At 35.3% G+C, this 24,719-nt stretch overlaps 1 protein-coding gene and 1 pseudogene across 3 annotated transcripts in view; one reads left to right on the forward strand and one right to left on the reverse strand.

The window, feature by feature from the left end:
* The window catches only part of Trip11 (thyroid hormone receptor interactor 11), a 66,386-nt gene that overhangs the window by 36,010 nt on the left and 5,657 nt on the right, over positions 1 to 24,719 (forward strand). For all 3 annotated transcript variants that reach the window (XM_046440632.2, XM_046440633.2, XM_058577793.1), the window contains exons 16-20: positions 3,508 to 3,607; positions 19,515 to 19,596; positions 22,160 to 22,274; positions 22,654 to 22,770; positions 24,306 to 24,450. In XM_046440632.2, the coding sequence (XP_046296588.1) occupies positions 3,508 to 3,607; positions 19,515 to 19,596; positions 22,160 to 22,274; positions 22,654 to 22,770; positions 24,306 to 24,450 (559 nt within the window). The remainder of the gene's footprint in view (positions 1 to 3,507; positions 3,608 to 19,514; positions 19,597 to 22,159; positions 22,275 to 22,653; positions 22,771 to 24,305; positions 24,451 to 24,719) is intronic.
* LOC124090204 (COMM domain-containing protein 8-like) lies at positions 20,573 to 21,351 on the reverse strand (annotated as a pseudogene).

Genomic DNA, 24,719 nt, shown 5'->3' on the forward strand with positions numbered 1-24,719 from the left:
TATACATAAACTATTGTTATAATTTACTTACCCATTTTACTGACAAAAGAACATTTTAGATATCTTCTGTACAAATTATGTGGTTACGTACTTCCTTGTTGTTTATATCTCCTGGTACACACACACATGAATTTCTTTCAGGTATACATTTTGGTTGAAATTGCTGAGTCATAGATGTTTATGGCGGATTGCAGATGGCAGATTTTGTTCTTTTGTGTTTATATACTCCTACCAAGAATGCACAGGAGTTCTTGTTCTGCATTCTTGTCAGCACTTCACATTATTAGGCTTTTTAAGTTTTTATCAAACTGGTGATTGGGAATTTGTTTGAGTCTGTTTTGTGCTGCTATTACAAAATACCATATACTGGATAGTTTGCAGTGAAAAGAAATTTTATGGGCTAATGGTTCTGGGGGCTGAGAAGTCCAAGACTAGTGTCTGATGAGGTCCTTCTTGCTGTGTCCAACCCCTGGCAGAAGGGCAAAGAGAGGGCCAGAGAGAAAGCAAGAGGGGGCTGAATTTGTCCTTTATAAAGAGCCCAGGCCTGAAATAATGATATTAGGGTGGTGTGCCCATGACCTAACACCTCCCAATAGACCTGCCTCCCAACACTATCACACTGGGCCTCAGATTCTAACACATGAACTTAGGGGGCCACATTCAAACCATATCAGACGGACTCTCTTACAGTTTTTGTATGCATCTCCTTGACTACTAATGAGGTCACACATCATTTAGTGTAGCTGTTGACCATTTGTGCTTTCTTGTAGGTTCATGGATAGGTTTTACAGGCTACATTTTATCCAATGCTTTTAGTTATGTCCAGTGGTTCTGAAGTATCCCATCTGTCCAACTGCTAGCATGGAAGTCCGGGTCCCTTTTTTAAACCAGTGTTGTGTGTATATGTGTGTGTGTGTGTGTGTGTGTGTGTGTGTGTTTTAATTTTAAAATGTAATATACATTTAAAAAAGAACAAAATAAACCAGAAGAAATGATGAGGGAATTAATGAAGATAGAATCTGAAACTACTGAAATAAAAACCCAGAAAGAATAACAGCATAAATGCTGATGTTTGAAAATACTTGAGTGTAGTTTTAAGCTTTGATAATTTCATGAATGTAAATACAAGGTTTAAAAATATCATTTGAAAGTTTATTAAATTTCCTTTATATTAAATTTAGTTTCTTGGACTTGGAATATTACTTTTTTGGGGGGGGCAGTACTGGGGATTGAACTCAAGGCCTTGCTGGACAGGTGTTCTACTACTAAACTATATCCTCAGCCCTGAATAAAACATTTTGATCTAAAATTTAGTTTCAGTTGCTCTGTGTATCAGAGTTCAACCCTTAGTAGCAGAACTAGTGGGGTGTATGTGTGTACATGTATGTGCATATATAAGTTTATATGTGTATTATATAGGATATAAACATGATTTATTATAAGGAGTTGACTACATAATTGTAGAGGCTGGCTAAGCAAGTCTGAAGGTTGCCGTGATGGTGGTTAAGATGGGAAGACCACATCAAAGGCAAGCAGAAGTCGTAGGCACAGGCCATAGATGCTGTCCACAGGCAGTCAGGAAGGTCATAAGCAGGACAAATCTCCATGAGCACAAAAGAAGCTGCTGTCCACAGAAGGAGTTTTTTAGTCTTTTTTGGGGAAGCCTAAATCCCTGCTTTTTAAGAACTTCAGTCAGGCCCACCCAGAATTCTCCAGAATAATGTGCTTTCCTTAAATTCAACTGATTAAGGGATTTGAGTGCATTTACAAAATACCTCTCCAGCAACATCTAGATTATATTTGATTGAATAGCTAGAGACTGTAGCTTATCCAAGATAATACAGCAAGAAAGCTATCACTCAGATTGAAAACTTGGCTTGAAATTTAGATGGGTAAATTCTCCAGAATAGCCAAGAAAATTATGAAAAAGAATAACAATGAGGAGAGACTTGCCGATTAGATATCAAAATAGAGCCACAAACCATTACAATGTTGACTAGATTAGTGGAACCAAAGAATTCAGAGAAAGAGCCCAGGATATACTTGAAAATTAAAACTAACCCCTGAGAAAAGGGGATTGAAAGTTTATTTAAATTATCTAAATAATAACGTTGGAAACTATCCATAAGGAAGAAAATAAAATCAGACTTCATCTTAACATCAGATACAAAAATAAATTCCAGTTGTATTAAAGCAAGAAGTCTCAACTGGAAGTGGTGTTAGATATCTGGGAATATATATAGATTGAATTTAGGGGCACTCCATCACTGAGCCACATCCCCAGCCCTGTTTTGTATTTTATTTAGAGTCAGGGTCTCACAGCGTTGCTTGGTGCCTGGCTGTTGCTGAAGCTGGTTTTGAACTTGCTGTCCTCCTGCTTCAGCCTCCTGAGCTACTGGGATTACAGGTGTGCACCATGGGGATATTTTCAATTGTTACAGTGACTAAATGGTTCTTCTGACATTCAGTGAGCTAGGAATTATCAAAAGTATTCCACTGGAAAAAAGTATTCCACTGTATTAATGATTTAAATATTAAAAAAAAAAAATAGCTGGGCATGGGGCACATCCCTGTAATCTCAGCAGCTCAGGAGGCTGAGGCAGAGAATCACAAGTTCCAAGGCCAGTCTCAGCAATTTAGTGAGACCCTAAGCAACTTTGCAAGACCCTATCTCAAAATAAAAAGGGCTGGGGCTATGACTCAGTGGTTAAGTACCCCTAGATTAAATCCCTGGTTAATTCCCCCACCCCCCCACCCCCCGCCAAAATTATCTTGCAGTAGAATCTAAAATACTACATGTTTAATCTAGGGGCAAGGAAGATTCCAATAGTCTAAATTTAAGTTGTGAAAGCAAAGTAGTAGGACATGTTTGACTATATACATTATAAAAATACTTAAATGACAAGTGGTAATAATAGTCGATAGACAAGTGGCAAATCTTGTAAATTTGTGTAGCACAGATGACAGAGGGTTCATATCTACAAGGTACTCTTACAAGTTAACAAAGAAAACAGCGCAGCAGACGCACACAGGAAAAGAGGTTTTTCATAAAAGAGCAGATTCAACTGTCCTGTAAACAGGATAGAAATGTTCAAATGCAATAGTAATTAAGTAAATGATTTAAAGTAATGAAATCATAATGAAACAATCATTTTATGTGTGTTATACTTGGCAAAAATTTTAAAAAGTGAGAACATTTGTTGTTGTGTTTCTTGAATTTGTATCTTTGTAATTTTATTTTTCCTATTGTTAAATTATTTTACTTCTGTCACCATGTGGTCTTTTTTTTGTAGCATCTTCTTTTTTATTTAGTTTCTTTCATAAAGGCAGTATTGTATGTGAAAGACTGCAGGTTCTGTCTTTGATACTTACTAGTTGCATTAACTTGCCCGAGGTCATAGAGGTGCAGCTTCATCAGCCAGGGTGTAAAGGATTGATTCTATCCCAGACTGATAGTTTGTAGAACCATTTTTGGATACTGCTTTTTAATAAACTTTCCTCCCTCAGGAACGTTTGGATGAAGCAAATGCTGTGTTGGATTCTGCTTCCAGACTTACGGAACAGTTAGATCTAAAGGAAGAACAGATTGAAGAACTTAAAAAACAAAGTAGGTTTTTTTGTTTTTCTTTTCCTTTGTTCTTCCCAACAGTACTTGTGTTGAATCAAATGTAGTCTTCCACTATGCATTTGCACAGTTGAATGAGTCCAATAGTTTATTTGGTGTGTGAATTCCATCTCCATCTCCTATGACTGTTTTGCTTCTATTTGAGTCTGATCCTAAAGAAACCAGATTTATTAAGAAGGATCTGGATGTCCAGTTAATTCTCCTGAATGTTGAAACGATGCTGTTTTGTTGGTTGTCATCCTATTGTCATCCAAGGGGTTGATTTGACTGATTCAACTTTTAAAAAAATTATTAATATATTTTTTAGTTGTAGATGGACACACAATATCTTTATTTATTTTTTTGTGGTGCTGAGGATCGAACCTAGTGCCTCACACATGCAAGGCAAGCACTTTACCACTGAGCTACAGCCCCAGGCCCCTAATTCAACTTTTTATGGTTATGACTTCTCCCTGATAGGTTCATGTGCATCCAACTGAAGGCATCTTAGGAATCCAGATACTAAGGGGGCAAGCAGTTGGAGAGGACAGTATTCTCAAGTCAAAGAGTAACTTTTTATGAATTGAATGTCTGGGTATAACTAGATTTTTATGACAGTAGTTGGACTTAACACACAGGCAGACACTTACCATGTTTTTTTCCTTCCTCCCTCTTTCCTCCCTCCCTTCCTCCTTCCTTCCTTTTTTTTTTTTTTTTTTTCATGCTTGTAAGGTATCATAAGTCCTATCTGTTCCCTAAGGTGAGCCCTGTGTTTAGGATTATCAGTTGGGGCTCAGGTTATCAAGTGGTTCATAATGCTTTGTTGATTCTAACAGCTGACAATGATGACATGTCCTCATTTAATCTCTGATTTTGGGGTAACCAGGAAGTTGAGGCTATTCTAAGACTATGTGTAGTGGGTAATGATTCAAGGTGATAGGAGAGGTCCCATGGTGGAGCCTAGAAATCCCTAATCCTTGGGTGTCTTTGTTGGCATGGTGGTAATAAGGCATGCAATGAAGGAATTAAGAAAAACATACCATCTGATTCAAAAGAGAAATAGAGAAGATAATGTTAAGTGAAGTTAGCCAATCTCAACCAAATGCTGAATGTTTTCTCTGATATAGAGAGGCCGATTCATAGTCGGGTAGGGAGGGGGAAGCATGGCGGGGAATAGACGGACTTTAGATAGGGCAGAGGGGTGGGAGGGGAAGGGGCATGGGGTTAGAAATGATGGTGGAATGTGATGTTCATTATTACCCAACGTACATCTATGAAGACACAAATTGGTGTGAATAAACTTTGTATACAATCAGAGATATGAAAAATTGTACTCTGTATGTGTCATAAGAAATCTAATGCATTCCGCTGTCATATAGAAAAAAATTAATTAGAATAAAAAAAATAAAAACAGGCAAAACAGAAGGAGGTGGAAAAGCAGAGGTACTGTCAAAACAGAAGAGTGACTTGGACATTAAGGGGGTAAGCAGGCAAAAACCTTTGAAGCATGGATACCAAAGGAGAACCTAAGTAAGTTGGCCTAAATCCAGCAGAAGAAAGGAAATATGGGATTTTTATAAATAAAAACACCCAGTAAGGTATGAGGTAATTTTCCTCAGAATAACTTGATTTGAGGCAGATTACCACCAACTAAAAGCCCTCTACTTTGTAAGAATTGGCTAGCTTAGAAACCAAGTCTAGTGGATATGCCTGGAAATAAGCAGCAAAGAAACCATACGTTCTAAAGCTCTGTTGCAGGCATTTGACAGCAGAGCCTGTGTTAGCTAATCCTTTCTTATTATATTTGCCATTTATAACAATTCTAAAGTAAGTGGGTATTAGTTCCATTTTATAAGGTAAAGAAACTGAGATTTGAACGCTGATCTCTTTACTCATGCCCGAAGTTATGATCTTTATACATTATTACATTCTTGTCAGGAAAATGGTTATATATAGTCTGACTTTATCTTTTGTTCTGGATACCTTCACCTTCCTGGAAGATATGGTAGTATCATCTATTTTGTTCCCTCACAGTTGAAATGACTGCTTTACTAAGAGATGTTATTTTTTGGGAAAAATTCACTTAGATGGAAGGCCATTACAGTTTAGCATCATTTGGAACACATATGGCAGTCCAGAGGGGGGACACTGATTATGTAATGGGTTAGCTAAAGAATTCATCTCTGGGGCTGGGGATGTGGCTCAAGCGGTAGCGCGCTCGCCTGGCATGCGTGCGGCCCGGGTTTGATCCTCAGCACCACATACAAACAAAGATGTTGTGTCCGCCGAAAAACTAAAAAAATAAATATTAAAAAAAAAAAAAAAGAATTCATCTCTTAGGGCTAGGCTCAAACTCATGGAGTTAAAAAGGTGAGTTCTGAACCAACTCATTATCTGTGCCATGCTTCCATGTTATCTAAGGCCATGCATTCCCTTTTAGACAGCCACCTGAGTAATCTGCAGTAGATTATAAGATTTTTTAAAAAATCTGTGATTTGTTGTAGTTGGTAAGGATGCCAGAGTCCTTGCAGTATTTAGTACTTGTTCGATTCCCATTTAAACTCCCAGTGGTAGAATCTTTTCAGATTTTCTTGATCATGTCTGATTGGACTTAGGTGGACTAGTTTCCTATTCATGTAAAAAAATTACAACTCACTGGTGCTGTGTCCTACACCTACAATCCCAGCTACTAGAAGGCTGAGGCAGGAGGATTGCAAATTTGAGGCAAGGCTTGGCAATTTAGCAAGACCCTCTCTCAAAATCAACTAAGAAATTTAGACAGGGCCAGGGATGTAGCTCAATGATAGAGTAATTTGCAGTAGATTATAAAAAAAACCCTTGGGTTTTATCCCCTGTATTTCAAAAAGATTACAATTTTTACTCATCATCACAGTGTAAGAACTTTGGACTTAATTTGTGGAATCAGTATTAGCCACAAGGGAAAAAAACAACAACAACAAAAAAAAACTGTGCCATGAGGCTTGTACACATGGTATTTGAAAAGCAGGCAAGGGGCCAGAGTCACACAGACAAGAAGGGAAGTAAAGCTGCAGTGGGTTCTGTCTTTAAATTTTTTCTTCTCTTCCCCTGGCATTGGGGATTGAACTCTCGCATGCTAGGCAAGTGGCTCTACTGCTGAGCTATATCCCCAGCCCTTTAAATTATTCTTGCCTTTTATAGCCTCCTGTAAGTCTGTTTTCTTATATTACCTAAGTGTTTAATACCACTTTTATATCTCTAAACACACAAATGTGATTTTCTCAAAACTGTACTATTGATCTGATAATATAAATAAATCTTTGATTGGCTTACTTATTTCAAAAAGAATTATTGTATACTTCTTTCATAAATCATTAAGTACTTTAAATGTTGATTGATGTTGTAATACTGTACTTTATTTTTAACACTAAACTTGGCCAGACAGCAGAAATTTTTGCCAGGAGAAACAATTTTGAAAAAGACAGATTGGGTTTTGTTGCGATGAAGTACATAGAGACTTCAATGTAGAGGCAAAGTATTGTTTTACTTCTAAGCATTTGTACACTAATGATTAGTTGATAGGCAGTTTCAACATTTAAACAATATTAGGAAACTTGTTTTAAAAAGTGGTATTTTATTCACAATGGTTGATTTTTATCACTGCTATCAGAGATGAGATGATTTAGTCTAGTCAAACAAAAGAGAATGGTTGCATATGACACCAGTATCAAAACACCAATATCATGCTCATGATTTCAGCCCTTCTTAGAGTGCATAATTATTATGCCCTGAACATTCAACTGGGATCATGAGTTGAGGGTATTTATAGGCCTTGTATGAAAAATGTAAAGGTAGATGCTTTATTGGGCATTAGCTACTTAATGAGAACCAATCACTTGACTTTGTATTAGGTGCTGTGTAGCATATTAGAGAGATCCCTTTGTACAAGGAACAAAGGAAACTATATATAGCACAGATACACCATGAGTTAAGACAGTGGCGCACAACAGTGATCATATGACAAGTGTGCATTTAGTTTCTCTAGAACCTATTAAGGGTCAGGCAGCATAATGTGGAGGAAAGGAACTTGAGGGAGAGCCTTACACCACTAGTAGGTTCTTATTCTTTTTTTTTAAAATTTGTTTTAATTAGTTACACATGACAGTACAATGACCTTGACATATCATACATTTGAATCAGATGGGATATAATTTCTCATTTTTCTGAGTATACAGGTTGCAGAATCACATTGGTCATGCAGTCACATATATACACACAGTAATAATAATGTCTGTTTCATTCTACTATCCTTCCTATCTCCCCAACCCCTCCCCTCCCCTCCCCCGACTTCTCTGTAGATTCTTACAAAGAATAAGAACTATTTAAAACTGTGAGAACTGTTGAAAACTGACTTACATATTCCCCGCTATACCTCTCGAGTGACAATAAAAGGAAACCCTAAGGTCCTATGAGTACTATATTTTAATACATAGTGTTGACTGGTAGAAGGGTTACTATTATCCTTTAGTTTTGGAATTATTCCATCTGAAGGCATGCTTTTTCATTTGTAATTTGAAAAAGTTTAAGAAGACTTATTTCACATACCACATTATATTTGTTTTTTCAAACTCAGATAGGACGGTGTCATTATTGAGTATATTTAGATCCAGAATTTTCATAAAATTGTTATTGATGAGATATACACATCAGTGTAAACCTAGACTGTAGCTGAACCATTAAAAGATGTGTTATCTCACTGTCATTCTTTTTTCACTTCTACCATCATCCTTGAGATAAATTCCTGCTTAAATGAAAATGATTGGATAAATAATTAGCAAATAATAGTTCTTGTTTCAGTAACTGTTACTTAAAAGAGTGGTGAATTTTATGATATGCAAAGAAAAACAAATTTTCATATGCAGTACAATTTAGTTCTAAGTTGGGAAAATGTTTTGGGTCTATCTGCCATTTTATACCTCTATTTTAAAAGGTTCCAAACTACTGTGTCCTGCCCCCTCCCCTGCCACCTGCTTTAAAAGAAAGCTTAGAAACTTCTTTTAAAAAAAAGTCTTCTTCAGAGTTGAGAATGGAAAATTTCCTTAGAATATTTTTTAAAAAGAAAATCTGAAAGAATGTATAAAATGAGTTCCAGTAAAAACTTACTATAATATGAAGCTTAAAACCATTTTAAAACTACAAATATAAAAGAAGCTTAAAATGTTTTTCATGGAACTTCCTTTGCGGAGCTTTATGATAGAGTTTTTGTTTTAAATAAAGACATTCCGTTTTCTAGGACATGATTTATACAAGAAAACATATAATGACTTGTTGACCATAGGCCAAATACATTCCCAGACGCTTTGTTACCCAAACCTTTGAGGGATTTCTTTATAGATGTTTTTGGCAGAAGTGGTGATTTTAGAGGAAACATATAAGAAGTACCAGATGCAGTGTTCTGAATTGCCATAAATGGTTAAAAAGTTATTTGTGATGATATAAACATATGGGTATACTAGACAATGCCAAATTTGAATTTATATATATATAAAATTTAGGGAAATAATTAAGCTCTTTTCAACTTAATATTTCCTCTTTTTTTTTTTAAATCAGAGTTTGAACCCATGGATATTTAACCACTGAGCCATATCCCTAGCTTTTTTATTTATTTTGAGACCAGTCTCACTAAGTTGCTTAGGTCCTCACTAAATTACTGAGGCTGGCTTTGAACTCGGAATCCTCCTGCTTCAGCCTCCAGAGCCACTGGAATTACAGGTGTGCACCACCTCGTCTGACCTTAATGGTTACTTTTTTTTGGTGGGGGGTGCTGTTTACTGGGGATTAAACCCAAGGACAATTAACCACCGAGCCACATTCCCAGCCTTTTTTATTTTTTGAGACAATGTCTCACTGAGTTGCTTAAGGCCTCGCTAAGTAGCTGAGGCTGGCTTTGAACTTGTGATCCTCTTGCCTCTGCCTCCTGAGTTGCTAGGATTACAGGCATATACCACTGCATCCAGCCTTAATGAGTACATTTTTAAGTATGTTTGCCTAGTATTAGTATCTTAAATGAACTATGTTTTAGAAATTTTAGTATTTCAAAAACAATTAGTATAAAGGAAAAAGTAAATTATGTACTAGTGAGAACGTTTTGAGTTAACATTTTTTATGCTTTCTCTTCTTTCTATAGATATGGATAATTCAGAGCATGAATAATTTTTTATTTTCTTTTTCCCAGATATTCTCCCTTTTTAGAGAAAATAATTCTTTTTTTTTAAATATTTTTTGTTTTAGGTAGATGGACACAATATCTTTATTTTATTTATTTATTTTTATGTGGTGCTGAGGATTGAAATCAGTGCCTCAAATGTGCAAGGCAAGCGATTTTCCACTGAGCTACAACCCCAGCCCCAGAAAAATCATTCTGTATTTATCAAATATTCATTTTTTTATCTTCTGTATACCAAACACTGCAGTAGGCATTGGAGTTACCAAAGACAGGGACAAAGGTCTACTTCAAGAGATTGACAGGCAGAAAAGGGAAGACAACATGTGTCAAGTAGGTGTAACCCTTTCTCCTTAGTTTGTGGAATGAAGGGCTGTTGGGTATAGAAGACCCCACGAGAGTGAAAACTAGGTACAATTAAGTAGTAAGAAGTTGCTGAAAAGCATTCCAGACAGGAGGAGAAACTCACATGAGTTAGTATAATCCAATAACTGGCCAAAGACATGTTTGCCTAATAATAACCAAGTGCAGTGTACATGTGAATGTAGGTGTGTGGGGAGGCAGGATGTAGTTTGATGTGGGGGCTGGGAAGGTGGAGTTAGAAATGGGTTGTTGCATGGAGAAATGAAACTCTTAAGCATGGATCACAAACACAAGTTGTCAGCTGAACCAGAATGATAATATGAGAGCAAAGGAAGAGGATAGAGACTGATGAGTTGAAGTTTTTCTTATGGGTACAGCAGATTTTTAGCTCTGCACAAGCATATGGTCCCATTGTTGATAAATCTCCAATCTTTCAAGAGATATTGGAAATCTGGATGTTCATTTGAAATATCCCCATTTGTTAGTGTGACAACTAATTTGCATTTTCATGAAAACCCTGTGTGGGCTGACCAGAACACTTCTTTGAGCTGGATATAGTCCATCCAGCTGATTTGTAATAGGGAAATATTACAGTAATATTGCTTTTCTCTGACAAAATTGCAATCCTTTCTTTTGGGATTTGGCTAGTCTGTGTAACCTTTTTAAATCAAATACTATGTAACTTGACTCATTCACTCTTAAACAGCTTTTCAGTTTCAGTATGGAAAACATAGTACAAATTATGCTCTACCTAGGGGTAGAGCACTTGCCTAGCATGTATGAGGCATTGGGTTCCATTCTCAGCCCTGCATATGAATAACTGAATAAAATAAAAGTCCATCAACAGTTAAAAAATATTTTTTAAAAAATATAGTACAAATTATCTGCATTCATAATAAAGGGCGAGGGAGGAAAATGGAGAGGGAAAACAGATTTGGTCATATTAAAAATTTTATGTAAAATCTTTCATCAGGGTACAGTGGTGCATGCCTGTTATCCCAATGACCCAGGAGGCTGAGACAGGAGGATTACAAGTTTGAGGCCACAATTTAGTGAGGCCATAAGGAATTTATTAGTGAGATCCTATCTCAAAATAAGAAGGGCTGGGGATGTACGGTTATTGGTAAAATACCCTGGGTTCAATCCACAGTATCCAAAACAAACCAAAACAAACAAACAAAACCTCTTTCAAGTATATACACTAATAATAGAGTAATTCCAATTAACCAAATAAATAATTCAACAGACCTTGTTATACTATTTTGTTTTAATCATAGATTATAATCCAGTGGAATTCAAATTAGTGAGGTTATAATGTGTTTATAAAATTTCTTCAAGTTCATTTTTAGGAAGTTAACTTTTTACTCTGAAATCAATAATTATGATTATGGGACAAAAAAGAAGTAACCATGTACTCTAGACCTTAAAATTACATATCTAATAGGGTTGATAAGAATTGAGTTAAAAGGCAAAGCAGATGCTAATATATCTCAACTTCAAATTATAAATAGATAGGATATTTGTAAAAAAAAAAATATATTATTTGGTGTTGAAGTATAGTGGTCTTGTATACATTGAAATTCTATAATAAAAAGACTACCTAATTTTCCTTTGGTTATATTTAATGAATAAGTGAAATTTCTTTATATTAGATTTAATATTTTATTAGGTTTAAATTTATTTTCAAGATTGCCATTGAAAATAGGACACCAGACCAAATTTGTTTACTGACATTTAAATATATAAATGAAATTATCTTTATAATATTTTTTTCTTCCTTCTATTGACCCCTTTGTTGTAGTTCTTAAAGATGAAAAATATGGGGGGCTGAGGTTGTGGCTCAGCAGTAGAGCACTCACCTAGTACGTGTGAGGTATTGTGTCCTACTACAACCAAAAATTATTTTTTTTTAAATATGAAAAATGGAGGGAAAAATCACAAAATATTAGCATTAACTGAAATGTAACATACGTTTGATATTGATTAGGGCTGCTGAAAGATGAACTCCTCATTAGTTATTTTAAGAAATCAGGTGAATGAGTACTGATGTTTTATATAGGACTCTACTGTTTAGAAAATCCACATTTGATTATTCAGTTAATTCTCTCAAAATCCTTTGAGATAAACATGTTCATTTTTCAAAAAAGTAACAACATCTGATCCTAATGATAGGACGATGGTTCATATTTAGGTCTTGGACTCAAGTTCTGGGCTTTGTGTATTGTTTTCAGTCAAGTGACTGTTCAGTAGAGCTGACGTGGGTCTTGTCCATAGGATGAGATTAGACATGAGATATCCAAATGACTTTGTAGGGAGTGTGATTAATTTCAAGATTTTGTCTGAAGACAGTATTATAGCGCACTGTCACTGATCACAAAATGTGAAGTTATGATATGCTGACTTACTGTAATTACACTTTGTGTTTGATTTTAATTTTAAATCAAGTGATGAAGACTGTGGCTCTGTCTATAGAGTTTTGAAAACCCCGCTGTGGAAGTTTAGTGTGTCCTGTGCTCAGAGTCACTCTCTCCCCAGACTAGAGTCAATCTTTCGTATTGCTTAACTTAAACACACCCCTTCCCCACTCTAACTTCTTTTTTTTTTTTAAACAAAAAATACTTTTAGTGAAAAATACAAATCATATTTTTACATTAAATATTATAAATCCATTAATTGTTCATAAATAAAATGGTGTTTATGTCATTATTCTGCATCCCCAAAGGCCTGCTGCATGGCATCCAACGTTATCAATCCAACTTTTTAACTTCTGGACAGTATCTACCCATTCCATTTTAGACTCATGGCTGTTTATCACATTTCTCTGATAAATATTTTAAAAGGCTAATTTAATATAAACATTAAATTATATAGACATAAACTCAACTATAGGTTAAAGTCTTGCTAATTCTACACTAAAACCACCATCCACCCTTGCAGAGACTCTTCATTAACATTTAGCAGTTTGGTATTATTCTTTCATACTTTTCTTGAATATACCAATATATAGATATCTATTGTGTGCTCTTATTTCTCTGTATATTTACACAAACATACACTGATACACAATTGAAAACATGTACATATTTATGCTGTGTGTATATGGGTATAGACTTTAAGTAATATTTTAAATGCTGTATTTATTTCTGCTATTTATTTCACAACAACTTATGAATATAGTACACATATAACTATATATAGTTTTATTTCACTTTTTTTAATTTGATTTTATTTTTTTAAGTACATGATAGCTAAATTCATTACAATTCTTATTACACATGTAGAGCACAGTTTTTCATATCTTTGTATATAAAGTATGTTCACACCAATTTATGTCTTTATACATGTACTTTGTTGGTTTTTTTGCATTACAATTCTTATTACACACATATACCACAGTTTTTCATATCTCTGTATATAAAGTATGTTGACACCCAATTCGTGTCTACATACATGTACTTTGGATGATTCCACCATCCTTGCTAATCCTCTGCCCCCTCCCTTTCCCTCCCACCCCTCTTCCCTATCTAGAATTCATCTATTCCTCCCATGCTCCCCCTTCCTACCCCACTATGAGTCAGCCTCCTTATATCAGAGAAAACAGTTGGCATTAGTTTTTTTGGGATTGGCTAACTTCACTTAGCATCAACGCCACCCATTTACCTGCAAATGCCATGATTTTATTCTCTCTTATTGCTGAGTAATATTCCATTGTGTGTATATGCCACAGTTTTTTTAATCCATTCATCTACTGAAGGGTATTTAGGTTGGTTCCACAGTTCAGCTATTTTGAATTGTGCTGCTATAAACTTTGATGTGGCTGTGTCCCTGTAGTATGCTGTTTCTAAGTCCTTTGGGTATAGAATGAGGAGAGGGATAGCTGGGTCAAATGGTGGTTGCATTCTCAGATTTCCAAGGAATTTCCATACTGCTTTCCATATTGGCTGCAACATTTACAGTCCCACCAGCAATGTATGAGTGTGCCTTTTCCACTGCATCCTCGCCAACACTTTTGGTTGTTTGTCTTCATAATAACTGCCATTCTGACTGGAGTGGGATGGTATCTTAGAGTAGTTTTGATTTGCATCTCTAATTGCTGGAGATGATAGACATTTTTTCATATATTTGTTGATTGATTGAATAACCTCTTCTGAGAAGTGTCTGTTCATGTCTTTGGCCATTTATTGACTTGTGTTTTTTTGGTGTTTAGCTTTTTGAGTTCTTTATATACCCTAGAGATAAGTGCCCTATCTGATGTGTGAGGGGTGAAGATTTGCTTTTGCTCCCAAGATGTAGTCTCTTTATTCACCTCACAGATTGTTTCTTTTGCTGAAAAGACACTTTTTATTTTGAGTCCATCCCATTTATTGATTCTTGGTTTTAATTTTTGCGCTCTAGGAGTCTTATTAAGGAAGTTGGCGCCTAATACTACATAATGGAGATTAGGGCCTACTTTTTCTTCTATTAGACACAGGGTCTCTGGTTGTATTCCTAAGTCCTTGATCCATCTCCCACTCTAACTTCTAAAGAATCCTTTTGGCGTGTGAGGTTATTTCACAGGAATATTGTATTTGGCTTAAAGTCATTTCTAAATGGTGCTATTTGCCTACCTGTGTAAATGCAGTTCAAATTGTGGTTTGAGTTAGTCTTCAGTTTTTAAAGAGAAAATTCAGAATCTCTGATGGGAGGAGAGTAAATGTTCCTGGAGAAAAAGAGGTGCCTCTGGAGACCTTGGAAGTGGGTGGTTGCCTTTTTCTAGCCTCTCAGTTAACACATTTCTTTCAACCCTTTTCCCTTAATTCTGACTTTGTTCTTTTTCTGGACACAAATATCAAAATACATTTAAACTACTCCTTGAATTTGAAATAGCCTTTTGCATTCTGTGTCACATTAGCTCAGGAACTAACCATATATTTTAATAATGGTTTAAGAAATTTTATTCTTGAGATTTTGGCCTTAAATTACATTTTGACTTTCTAACTTATTTTGCTAAAATTGTGTGCAGCAGAATCTACTCAGAATCTGATACTTTGTATCAGAATCTGTTCCATGAATTTTACTCTGAAAATGTCTGTCATTCATTTTTGTTTGTTTGCTTGAGACTGTCTCTCCATCTCCATGTTGTTCAGGCTGGCTTCCAAATCCTGGGTTCAAGGGATCCTCTTGTCTCAGCCTTCTAAGTAACTGGCACTGTGAGCATGCACCACCATACCCAGTTCATTTTTTTTTTTTTCTTAAAAAAGAGACAGAATAGTGTAGTTTTATATTCAGGTTATGATCTAATAAAATACTGTTCAATAGAAATAGACTGTGAGCCACACACAATTTTTAAGTCTTTAGTGACTACATTAAATCAATAAAAATATACAGATTTAAATAATTTTGATAAATATGACCCAGTATACCCAAATTATTATCATTTTGACAAATAATTGGCATAAAATTATTAGTTATAGAGAAAGTAGCTAGGAGAAGGGAAATTTCAGAGAAGAACAGGGCAATGAAGTTTGACTTCTATTTCTCTGCTCCCTCTCTTTACCGGTGGGGAGGAGCAGAGGAGAACAGATGAGAAGACCCTGCCCATCTTCACTCAGGCTCCTTCTGCAGCTTGTGGGTTGGATGGTTAAGTCAGAACAGTAATGAGGTTAACTTACTTATTTGCTCTTCTTCCTCTGAAGAGTCAAGAATTCTCTTCCCATTCAGAATGTAGTGTTAGAGCCAAGCACAATGGCACACGCCTGTAATCCCAGCACCACAGGAAGGTGAGGCAGGAGGATCACAAATTCAAGCCAGCCTGAGCAACTTAGTGAGAACCTGTCTCAAAATAAAAAGGGCTGGGGAACGCACCTCAGTGGTAAAGTAACTCTGGGCTTAAGCTCCAGTATCAGAAATAACAATGAGAATTAAAAAAAAAAAAAAAGTAGTGCAAGAAAAGGCCCCAAAAGCAATCACATGCTCATAGAATTCATACACAGATAAAGGATCTAAAATAAAATGTTGCCCAGATTAGCAAGTTTACTTTAATAAAGAGTACTTTCTTCCCTTTTTCCTTTCCCCCTTTTAAATCCGAGTTTAAATTCCTTGGAAACATAGGAAAGGAGAAGTTTATAGTAGATTTTCCAAACACAAACCTTGCTTTTATAATATAGTTATGGCAACCGCCTCCACTTTGATAAAGTTAGCCTATTTACATGATGGTATTTTGCAATTTGGAAAAACCACAAACTGATGCAAACAGGGGCTTCAAGGTCCCAAGAAGGAGGATGGACGCCTGAAAGCTCGACCACGCGTTGGACTGCGGAGCCGCACAGACCAGGGCTCTCCGTGAGCGCTCAGTGCCCGCTCCTGGAGACCGCACCTTGTCTCGGCCACCGTCCTGGAAGGTGAGAGAAGCCCCGGAAGATGACATGACGACGGGTGGAACGGTTAGCGGCTGGGGCGGTTGGTGTTCGTTCTACCAAAGAGAGAAACGGTGGTCACAAGCCGCATCTACCCAGTTGGAAACGCCCGCCACCCTTTGGGGAGATTTCCTGGCCCTTTGTAAAAGGCCTGTGTATATAATATGAAAAAGCTGCTGTCAACTTGCCCCCCAACCTTTTAAAACTTGTGCTGCATCTGGACATTCTAAATGTAAAGAGGATGCCTGACGTATGATAGAGTTAGAAAATAACGTCTTGTAAATGTCCATTTGTTTGAAAAAATCAGAAATGTTTTCTGGAAGTGACTTTGAAATGAATTTGTTAGACCACCTCTAGGAGCGACACTTGTCCACGTTTGTTCAGTGGGTTGTTGGACATGGAGAAGACTGACCGTGAGAAGGAGGTCCTGTGTCAGACTGGTTTTACGTAAAAGACATTTTTCATATAATAACCATTGTTTTGCGTGTGCATTTTATTACTCATTAGTGTATATATAGTTGAAAATGCTAAATATTTTTTTTTAAATATCTAGGTTTTCTAGATGTTCTAAAGTGCCTGATATATGTTAAAAGTAGAAGTGGTAAAATATATGACACATTTTGTAAATTTCTTTTGTTAAAATTCTTATGAAATGGTTTCTTTTTTTTTGGGGGGGGGGTGCAATAGCCAAACCCCTGTTGAATAGTACAGTTGTGTGCTGGTCCTGGGGAGCACCGTGCCAGTGTGCTTACCGAGAGCCAAGAGTTGTCTATGGGTTTTGTTTTACTTTGCTGTGTACATAGTGTATATAAAGGACAAATGAGTCCTCCTAGGAAAGATTGTCTTCTGAAAATTTTGAGCATTATAGCCCACTGGGTCGGTGAAGGGCCAGAATGCTCATATTTTGAAGACATTTTCAAATTAGAACTATTGTTACATGTGTGCAGTGTATTCAAGACTGTCATGTACATAGTGGACAAATTGAGTCCTTACTTGAAATATCTAGTCTTGTCTAGATGTTTAGAAGTGCCCGATGTATGTTAAACATAGAGGTAGTAAAATATCACTTTGTAAATATCTTTTTGCTAAAATTCGTATGAAATAGTCTTTTGGGAATGGAACTATTAAACCACCTCTGTGAGCGGTATAGTACTGTCTGTATTTGCTCAGTGATGTGGAGGAGGTGGGAGGGAAGCAATTGCAAAAGGTTAGTGTGTTCATATTTGGACATTTTCAGACATCAGTTTTCTATGTTTTGTGCATTTTGTTTTTGCTGTGTATATAGTGTATATAATGGACAAATAAGTCCCAATTTTGTAACATCTAGTCTCTAGATGTTAAAGAGGTTGCCAGTGTATGACCAAGTAGTTAGTAAAATTAGAACATTTTGTGCATTTTTTGTTGAAATTCATAGGAAAGCTTGTCCTCTGTAAAAAGACTTTTGGATATGGATTTGTTCGACCATCTCTAAGTGTTACATATGCCTGTACTTGTCCACTGGACTGAAAATAGAAGGAAATGAGGAGGGAGAGGTTCAAGGACAAAATGGTCATATTAGAAGATACCTCATATTTAACCATTGCTATGCGTGCAATTTTATTTACCAGTGCTGTGTGAATAGTGGACAGGGTCTTATGTGGAATATCTAGTCCTTCTATATATTTAGAAGTGCTTGATATATTTAAAAGTAAAAGTAGTAGAATTGAAACTTTTTGTAAATAGCTTTTAAAAACTGATGAGAAATTTTGTGTTTGGAATTGTTAAACCACCTCTTAACAGAAAAAAAAAAAAAAAAGACCTAAATTTTAAAATCAAACTGTAAAACTCTTTAAGACAGAAGTAAGTCTTCATGGTCTGGGTAAGGAATACTATCTTAGCACGAGCAACAAAATAAATAAATTGGACTTCATCAAAATTAAAACCTTGTTGTTCAAAGGATACCATTAACAAAGAGAAGTAACCCATACATGAGGAAAAAAATTTTTGCAAGTCATGTATCTGATAAGGGAACTTATATACAGCTACTGCTGGGAAAATGCATAAGTCGATAGACTAGGTTTGTGGAAAGAGGTCAGAGACTCGTGATTGGATGTGTTTCCTGATTTGCGAAGTAGAGCTCTGTTACAAAGTGGTCTCCTCTTCATTTCTTTCAAAATGAAAACATGTAATCTTCCTTACAATTAGTAAGCATCTCTTTCAGCTCACACGATCCACTTTCGAAGTAACAGGTATAAACTCCATGTTCAACTGCGAATTTCTTAGTCCAGGAATCCTTGGCCCTGTGTTATGATTAGCATGTGCCTCACGTGTGGTAGGCAGGCACTCTTACCACTGAGTTACAACCCCAGCCCAGATTTTGCTTACTTTTTAAATAAGAATTTAAAAATAGTCCAAGCATCCTTCTAAATCAGTCATAAACTGTTGTAATGGTCTGAATTGTATTTTATGATTTCCTTACCCTTGAATACTTTGGCCTGTTCTATCAACTGTGTCTTGAGCCAAGGACTTAGTTGTGCAGAACTCTTACTCAACTCACCAAAACCAGAATCCAGCCAGGAAAATAGAAAAATATGAAATTGATCTTTCTATTTCCTCCTATTAAATAAGAGTTGCTCTGGAAATGTTTCGTGCAAGGAAATAGTGATAAAATTTCTTTGATATTAAGTTTCTAGAGGATGGAAATCTTTTGTGAGTTTTAAAAATTTTTTTAAGGAATCAGATATTTTATTGGGGGAAACCATATGGAATAATGCATTCCCGGGCTTCTTGCTTATTTCCTAGAGATCCTGGATTCCTAAACCACAGATGAGATGGAGGTAATTGAATATTCCCAATTAGAATAGGGTGTATTTTCAAAGTTCATAATAAAGACCTTATAAGTATCATTATGTGTCTGCCCAAACTATTTTAATCAGTTAATAGCTATCTTTATTCATATATTTTAAACCAGATGAGCTCCGAAAAGAAATGTTGGACGATGCCCAAAAGAAATTGACGAATTTGGTAAACAGCACAGAAGGAAAAGTAGACAAGTAAGCTTTTGCCTTTTAACGTTTGTATATTTTATAGAGATTGCTTTTATGGTAAAAACAACTTATAAATGTAGATCTTTATAATATGACTAGATTTTTAAGAAGTCTTTTCTTTTTCTCATATGTTGAGATGAGTGAGGTAGTTTTTTTTTTTTTTTTTTTGGAAACATGACACTTTTTATTTGTTCAGAACACTTATTTTTAAAGTTAGCTGAGGTTAAAAATTTTCTGGTTTCCAATGTAATTTGTAACATCCAAAAGTGTTAAGTTCATTAAGAATTTATAACAGGGGCTGGGGATGTGGCTCAAGCGATAGCGCATTCGCCTGGCATGTGTGCGGCCCGGGTTCGATCCTCAGCACCACATACAAACAAAGATGTTGTGTCCGCCAAAAACTAAAAAATAAATATTAAAAATTCAAAAAAAAGAATTTATAACAAAACGGACCTGTATATAGTCAGTCTTACCTGATACCCCAGTATCAATATATACACTACACAATGACATCTAATCAGAACACAGTCTCCCAACCAGACATGGAAATGCAGAAATAGCAATGTTATTTTCATTTCTGTGTGTTCCAGATTTTAGATCATAGAATCTAAAAATTCACATAAATTTTGAATTGTTTTTTCACGTCTGATAAAGACTTTTCTCTAAGAAATTTTTTAATCTTATAAAAAATTTTATAATCTTTTCTTTGAAATATGAGAAAGATATGAAATCTCCTGAGTTATAAATGCAGTTTATACATTCTTTTAAAAAGTTATTCTTAAATATCACAAATTAATTATATATCCATAATACATGTCTTTTCTAGTCATTTTTAAACAATATTCAAGTATGTTGTGCTTCTGCATGTTTACATTACTTTATAAGCTACTTTTACTTTTCAATAAAATTTTATCTACACAGATTTCTCAAATATTTAATAAATGAGACAAAACAATCATTATGAAAATATAAACTGCAACTACATCTTTTTCATCTTTCATTTTATCTTTTTCCTATCTACTAAGTAATTTCCTGTTCCTTAGGGAGGCTGGTAGACTTTTATCTTTCAAATCTCAGCTCTGCTGCCCTCTCAGCCTGGTATAGAGTCAATACATCTCAGCGGTCTTGAACACACAGCATTCACTCTGCCATATCAAGTGTTGCAGTGACATCTGATAGCATTGGTAGCCATTATTTCTTGTTATTTCAACTGCAGAACCACCTTATTAGCTGCTTCCAAGGAGTTTATTAGATTCTGCAGCTCTTCTTTACTCATTTCAACCAAATATGGTTTTACTTCACCATTTTCTTTTACATCTAGATGAAGGTTTAAGAGTGGCATTTGTAAAGTAGCAATCTTGTCACTAGAAAGTGCAAGCTTTAACTGCCAATCAAAATCCTGTAACTGTGCAGAAGAAATATCAACTATTTCCTTTAAAAGAACTTGCTTGATTTCATCTTTCCTACTTTTCAAGCATTTCATGATAGCTTCTTGATGAGATGAATTCAAATGATTCAATTGCTGAAGTGTCTCTTCATCGGATAAATTTTTACCAACTAGAGCTTTAAAAATTTTGGTAACATTTTCTAAAACATTCATCCATTCTGTTGAATCCCAAACAATGTGGTAATCCTGGTAGAGAGGATAAGCTGGACCACAGAAGCCATCAATTATTTTGTGAAGTAGCTGCACGCCCAGCTGGGGGGAGGGGGGTGCAGCTTCTGCAGCCCCCACAAGGACGTCCCCTCTTCCGGCTCCATCCCTGGGCAAAGAGTGAGGTAGTTTTAAATGAGGGTCAATAGAATAACTTGCCTTCTTTTTTTTTTTTTTTTAAGTATATTTTCCCCAACACGTTCTTTTTCTTAAAATCATATGGAAGATTTAAAACATCACCCCAATGTGAAGTACTTAAAAATGAAAAAAATTTCCTTTTACTATTTTTTCTCCCTTTATTGTCTTTAAATGTCAGTTCCCTTGTATATGTTACTGAAATTTTAAAATCTAACAATCCCCCAAACTTATGTGTGCTTGGCATGACATTTTATTGTGTTTCTAATCTCTGTCAATATTAGAAAATATTTACAAGAACCAGACTTAAAAAGTATAATTTGTTGAACATATCTTGCTCAAACATATTAAGTCTAGGAATATATGCAATAATATTTAATATTCTTAAAATTATTATTAGCAATGTTTTGATAAATGTGAATGGAGAAATATAATAGATAAACACAAGAACAGTTGTTGCCACTTACTTGTCTACTTCAGGTGAGCGCCAGTCCAGTCAGGCACTGAGCGTCACTAATAAGGCACCTCCTCGGGTGATCATTGGGTTAAAGAAAATGGGTGACTCATAAATGATGTTTTAAAAGGCATGCATTTTGGATTGTTAGAAATATTCTGAATTAAACTTGTCAAATTTTAAAAAAGCTAATTTAATGTATTTTATTGTTCAGTCTTTTGTTATTAAATATAATTATTTAAGTGTAATTAAATGTTTATCTGTCTAGTGTTTGGGCACACTCCATGTGGAGATGGCTTGAGCTGTTTCTGCCTTTATTTTCATAGAGTCCTCATGAGAAACCTTTTTATTGGTCATTTCCATACCCCAAAGAGTAAACGTCATGAAGTGTTACAGTTAATGGGAAGCATCCTGGACATTCAAAAGGAGGAAATGGAGCAGGTAACTGGACAGTAAAAGCTATTCTGAATGCATTTATAACTAAAAGAATACCATTGTAGAAAATTGTTTCCTTTTATTATATTTAACTTTTACTTAAACTAATTTTCTCAATTTATCCTACACTGTATTAGTTTAAACATTTTCTAACTTATAAGTCAACTTTTTTATTACTGTACTGAAATTTTAAGATCTAACAATCCCCCAAACCTTTATGGGTGCTTGGCATGACATTTTATTGTACTTGTGGCCTCTGTCAGTATTAGGAAATATTTACTTGGAACCAAACTTAGAAAGCATGATTTGTTGAAATCATGTGAAAGCAATTCATATTTTTCTTTACTTGTATTGATAATATTTTTGTTTTAAAATAATCTTGCAGTTGTTGAATGAAGATTACGGTGGTGTTACAAAGTGGATGACTAGTTGGCTTGGAGGAGGATCAAAAAGTGTCCCCAACACACCTCTGAGACCAAATCAACAATCTGTGCTTAATAGTGTAAGAATCAGTTTTATTCTTGTGGAATATGAATGGTGAAATGATTGTATATCACACTCATTTGCAAAGAATCAGATTTATTCTTTGGGTTGTTTCATACAACTCTTTTTTATTTTGGGGTTGTGGAAACAGATCCAGTGAGGTTTGTAAGGATGATAGTCCAGTTTGAACTACTTTATTTTGCATATAGGTTTCATTTTAACTTTTTATTCAGTTCTTTTATTTTTCAAAGTATTAAAGCATTCTTTGTGTATTTTTGTGGTTGGGGGATCAAATCCAGGACCTTGATCATGCTAGGCAAGCGCTCTCGCTGAGCCAAATCCCCAGCCGTCATTTCTTTGTTTGATCATGCTGCCGCCATGAAATAACAACATTCATACATGCCGAATCTTTATTATATTCACATATGTATGTTTCAAGATCTTGAGCCAGTGATATTTACTGACCACCTGTAAATATCATATATTTGTTGTATACCAAACTTGTAAGCTTTGGGGATACATCTGCAAAGCTGATAGACTAGGTATCTGCCCTGAACAAACTGACATTCTGGTAGGAGCAGGCAGTTAACAAAAATGAAAAGATTTCGTGCCTGGTATACAGTAGACTTTAGGTGGATGTTAATTGAATTAAGTAGCACTATAGAATATAGGGCTTTTATTTTTGTAATAAAAAGGACACAAAAATAGGAAGATCCTGTTTTATTTGGATGACGTAGAATTTAATCTAAAAGAAAGATATATGCTGCAATATTATTTTAACTTGATCATGTTACTAATCTTTTGCTATTATTCATTGATTGCATTTTTTTTTTTTTTTTTTTTTTAGTGCTGGGGATTGAACACTCAGGGCCTTGTTGCATGCAAGGCAAGCACACTATCAAGTGAGCTATATCCCCAGCCCTATTGATTGGATCTTAATTTAGGAAATCATGTTTAAGGACTGGGGGTTCTGGTAGAGCACTTGCCTAGCATGCATGAGGCCCTGGGTTCAGTCCCCAGTACTGCTGGAAAAAGGGGACTTATTTTTAATGAATGTTTTCCATTGATAAAATTTTATGTCTTGCCAGGCATTGCTGTTACACATCTATAATCCCAGTGACTTGGGAGACTGAGGCAGGAGAATGGCAAGTTCAAGGCCAGCTTCAGCAAGGCCCTATCTCAAAATTTAAAAAAAATTAAAAGGGGGTTAAAGCACACCTGGATTCAATCCCCACCTCCACAGGGGGGAAAAAAAATAAGAAAAAAGACTGACGTCTAAGTGTCATTAATGGCACTTAGTTAGCTAAATCTGACAGTAAGGTGTTTGAAACAGGTGTTGTCACAAAGATTATTTACTGAATTATAAAAAATTCTGTAAAAACAATGTATCTAAAGTGCTGCATTTTCATTTGTCCATAAAGCTGATTTGTTAAAAAAAGAGAAAGATTGACATAGCATGATCAATTTTTAATTAAAATAGCTGGTATGTTTTCTTAGTTATAGTAAATGTAATTTTATTATCTAGTCTAATGTAACCAAAAGATTTTTTCTTAGTCTTTTTCAGAACTTTTTGTTAAATTTCTGGAAACGGAATCTCATCCGTCTGTTCCACCACCAAAACTTTCTGCTCATGCCATGAAATGTCTAGACTCACCAGGAAGGAGAGAGCAAGGTGCAAATGTACCAGGAAGTCTTAAAGGTAAATGCAAATACTTATTTTTTTCTCAATGTGAAAAATAGAATGTCTAACTGATGATTTTGCTTTTAGTGATATTAACTAATTTTTTAGTGCTTTTAAAAACATTAATACTGCTTTCAAAATTCCAATAAGGCTTTATATATTGTAGCAGTCTGATATTTCATTGGCTTAGATTAATTTAAATAGTATGAAATATTTTCCCTTTGTATTTCAGAATAATTCTCTCTTTACATAAGCCTCTTTGAATCATTCTTCTGGAAATGATGGTG

The sequence above is a fragment of the Marmota monax genome, unplaced genomic scaffold (assembly GCF_021218885.2).
Source record: "Marmota monax isolate L192 unplaced genomic scaffold, Marmota_monax_Labrador192_F-V1.1 WCK01_AAM20220418_F8-fsc00017, whole genome shotgun sequence".
Classification (NCBI taxonomy): Eukaryota; Metazoa; Chordata; class Mammalia; order Rodentia; family Sciuridae; genus Marmota; species Marmota monax.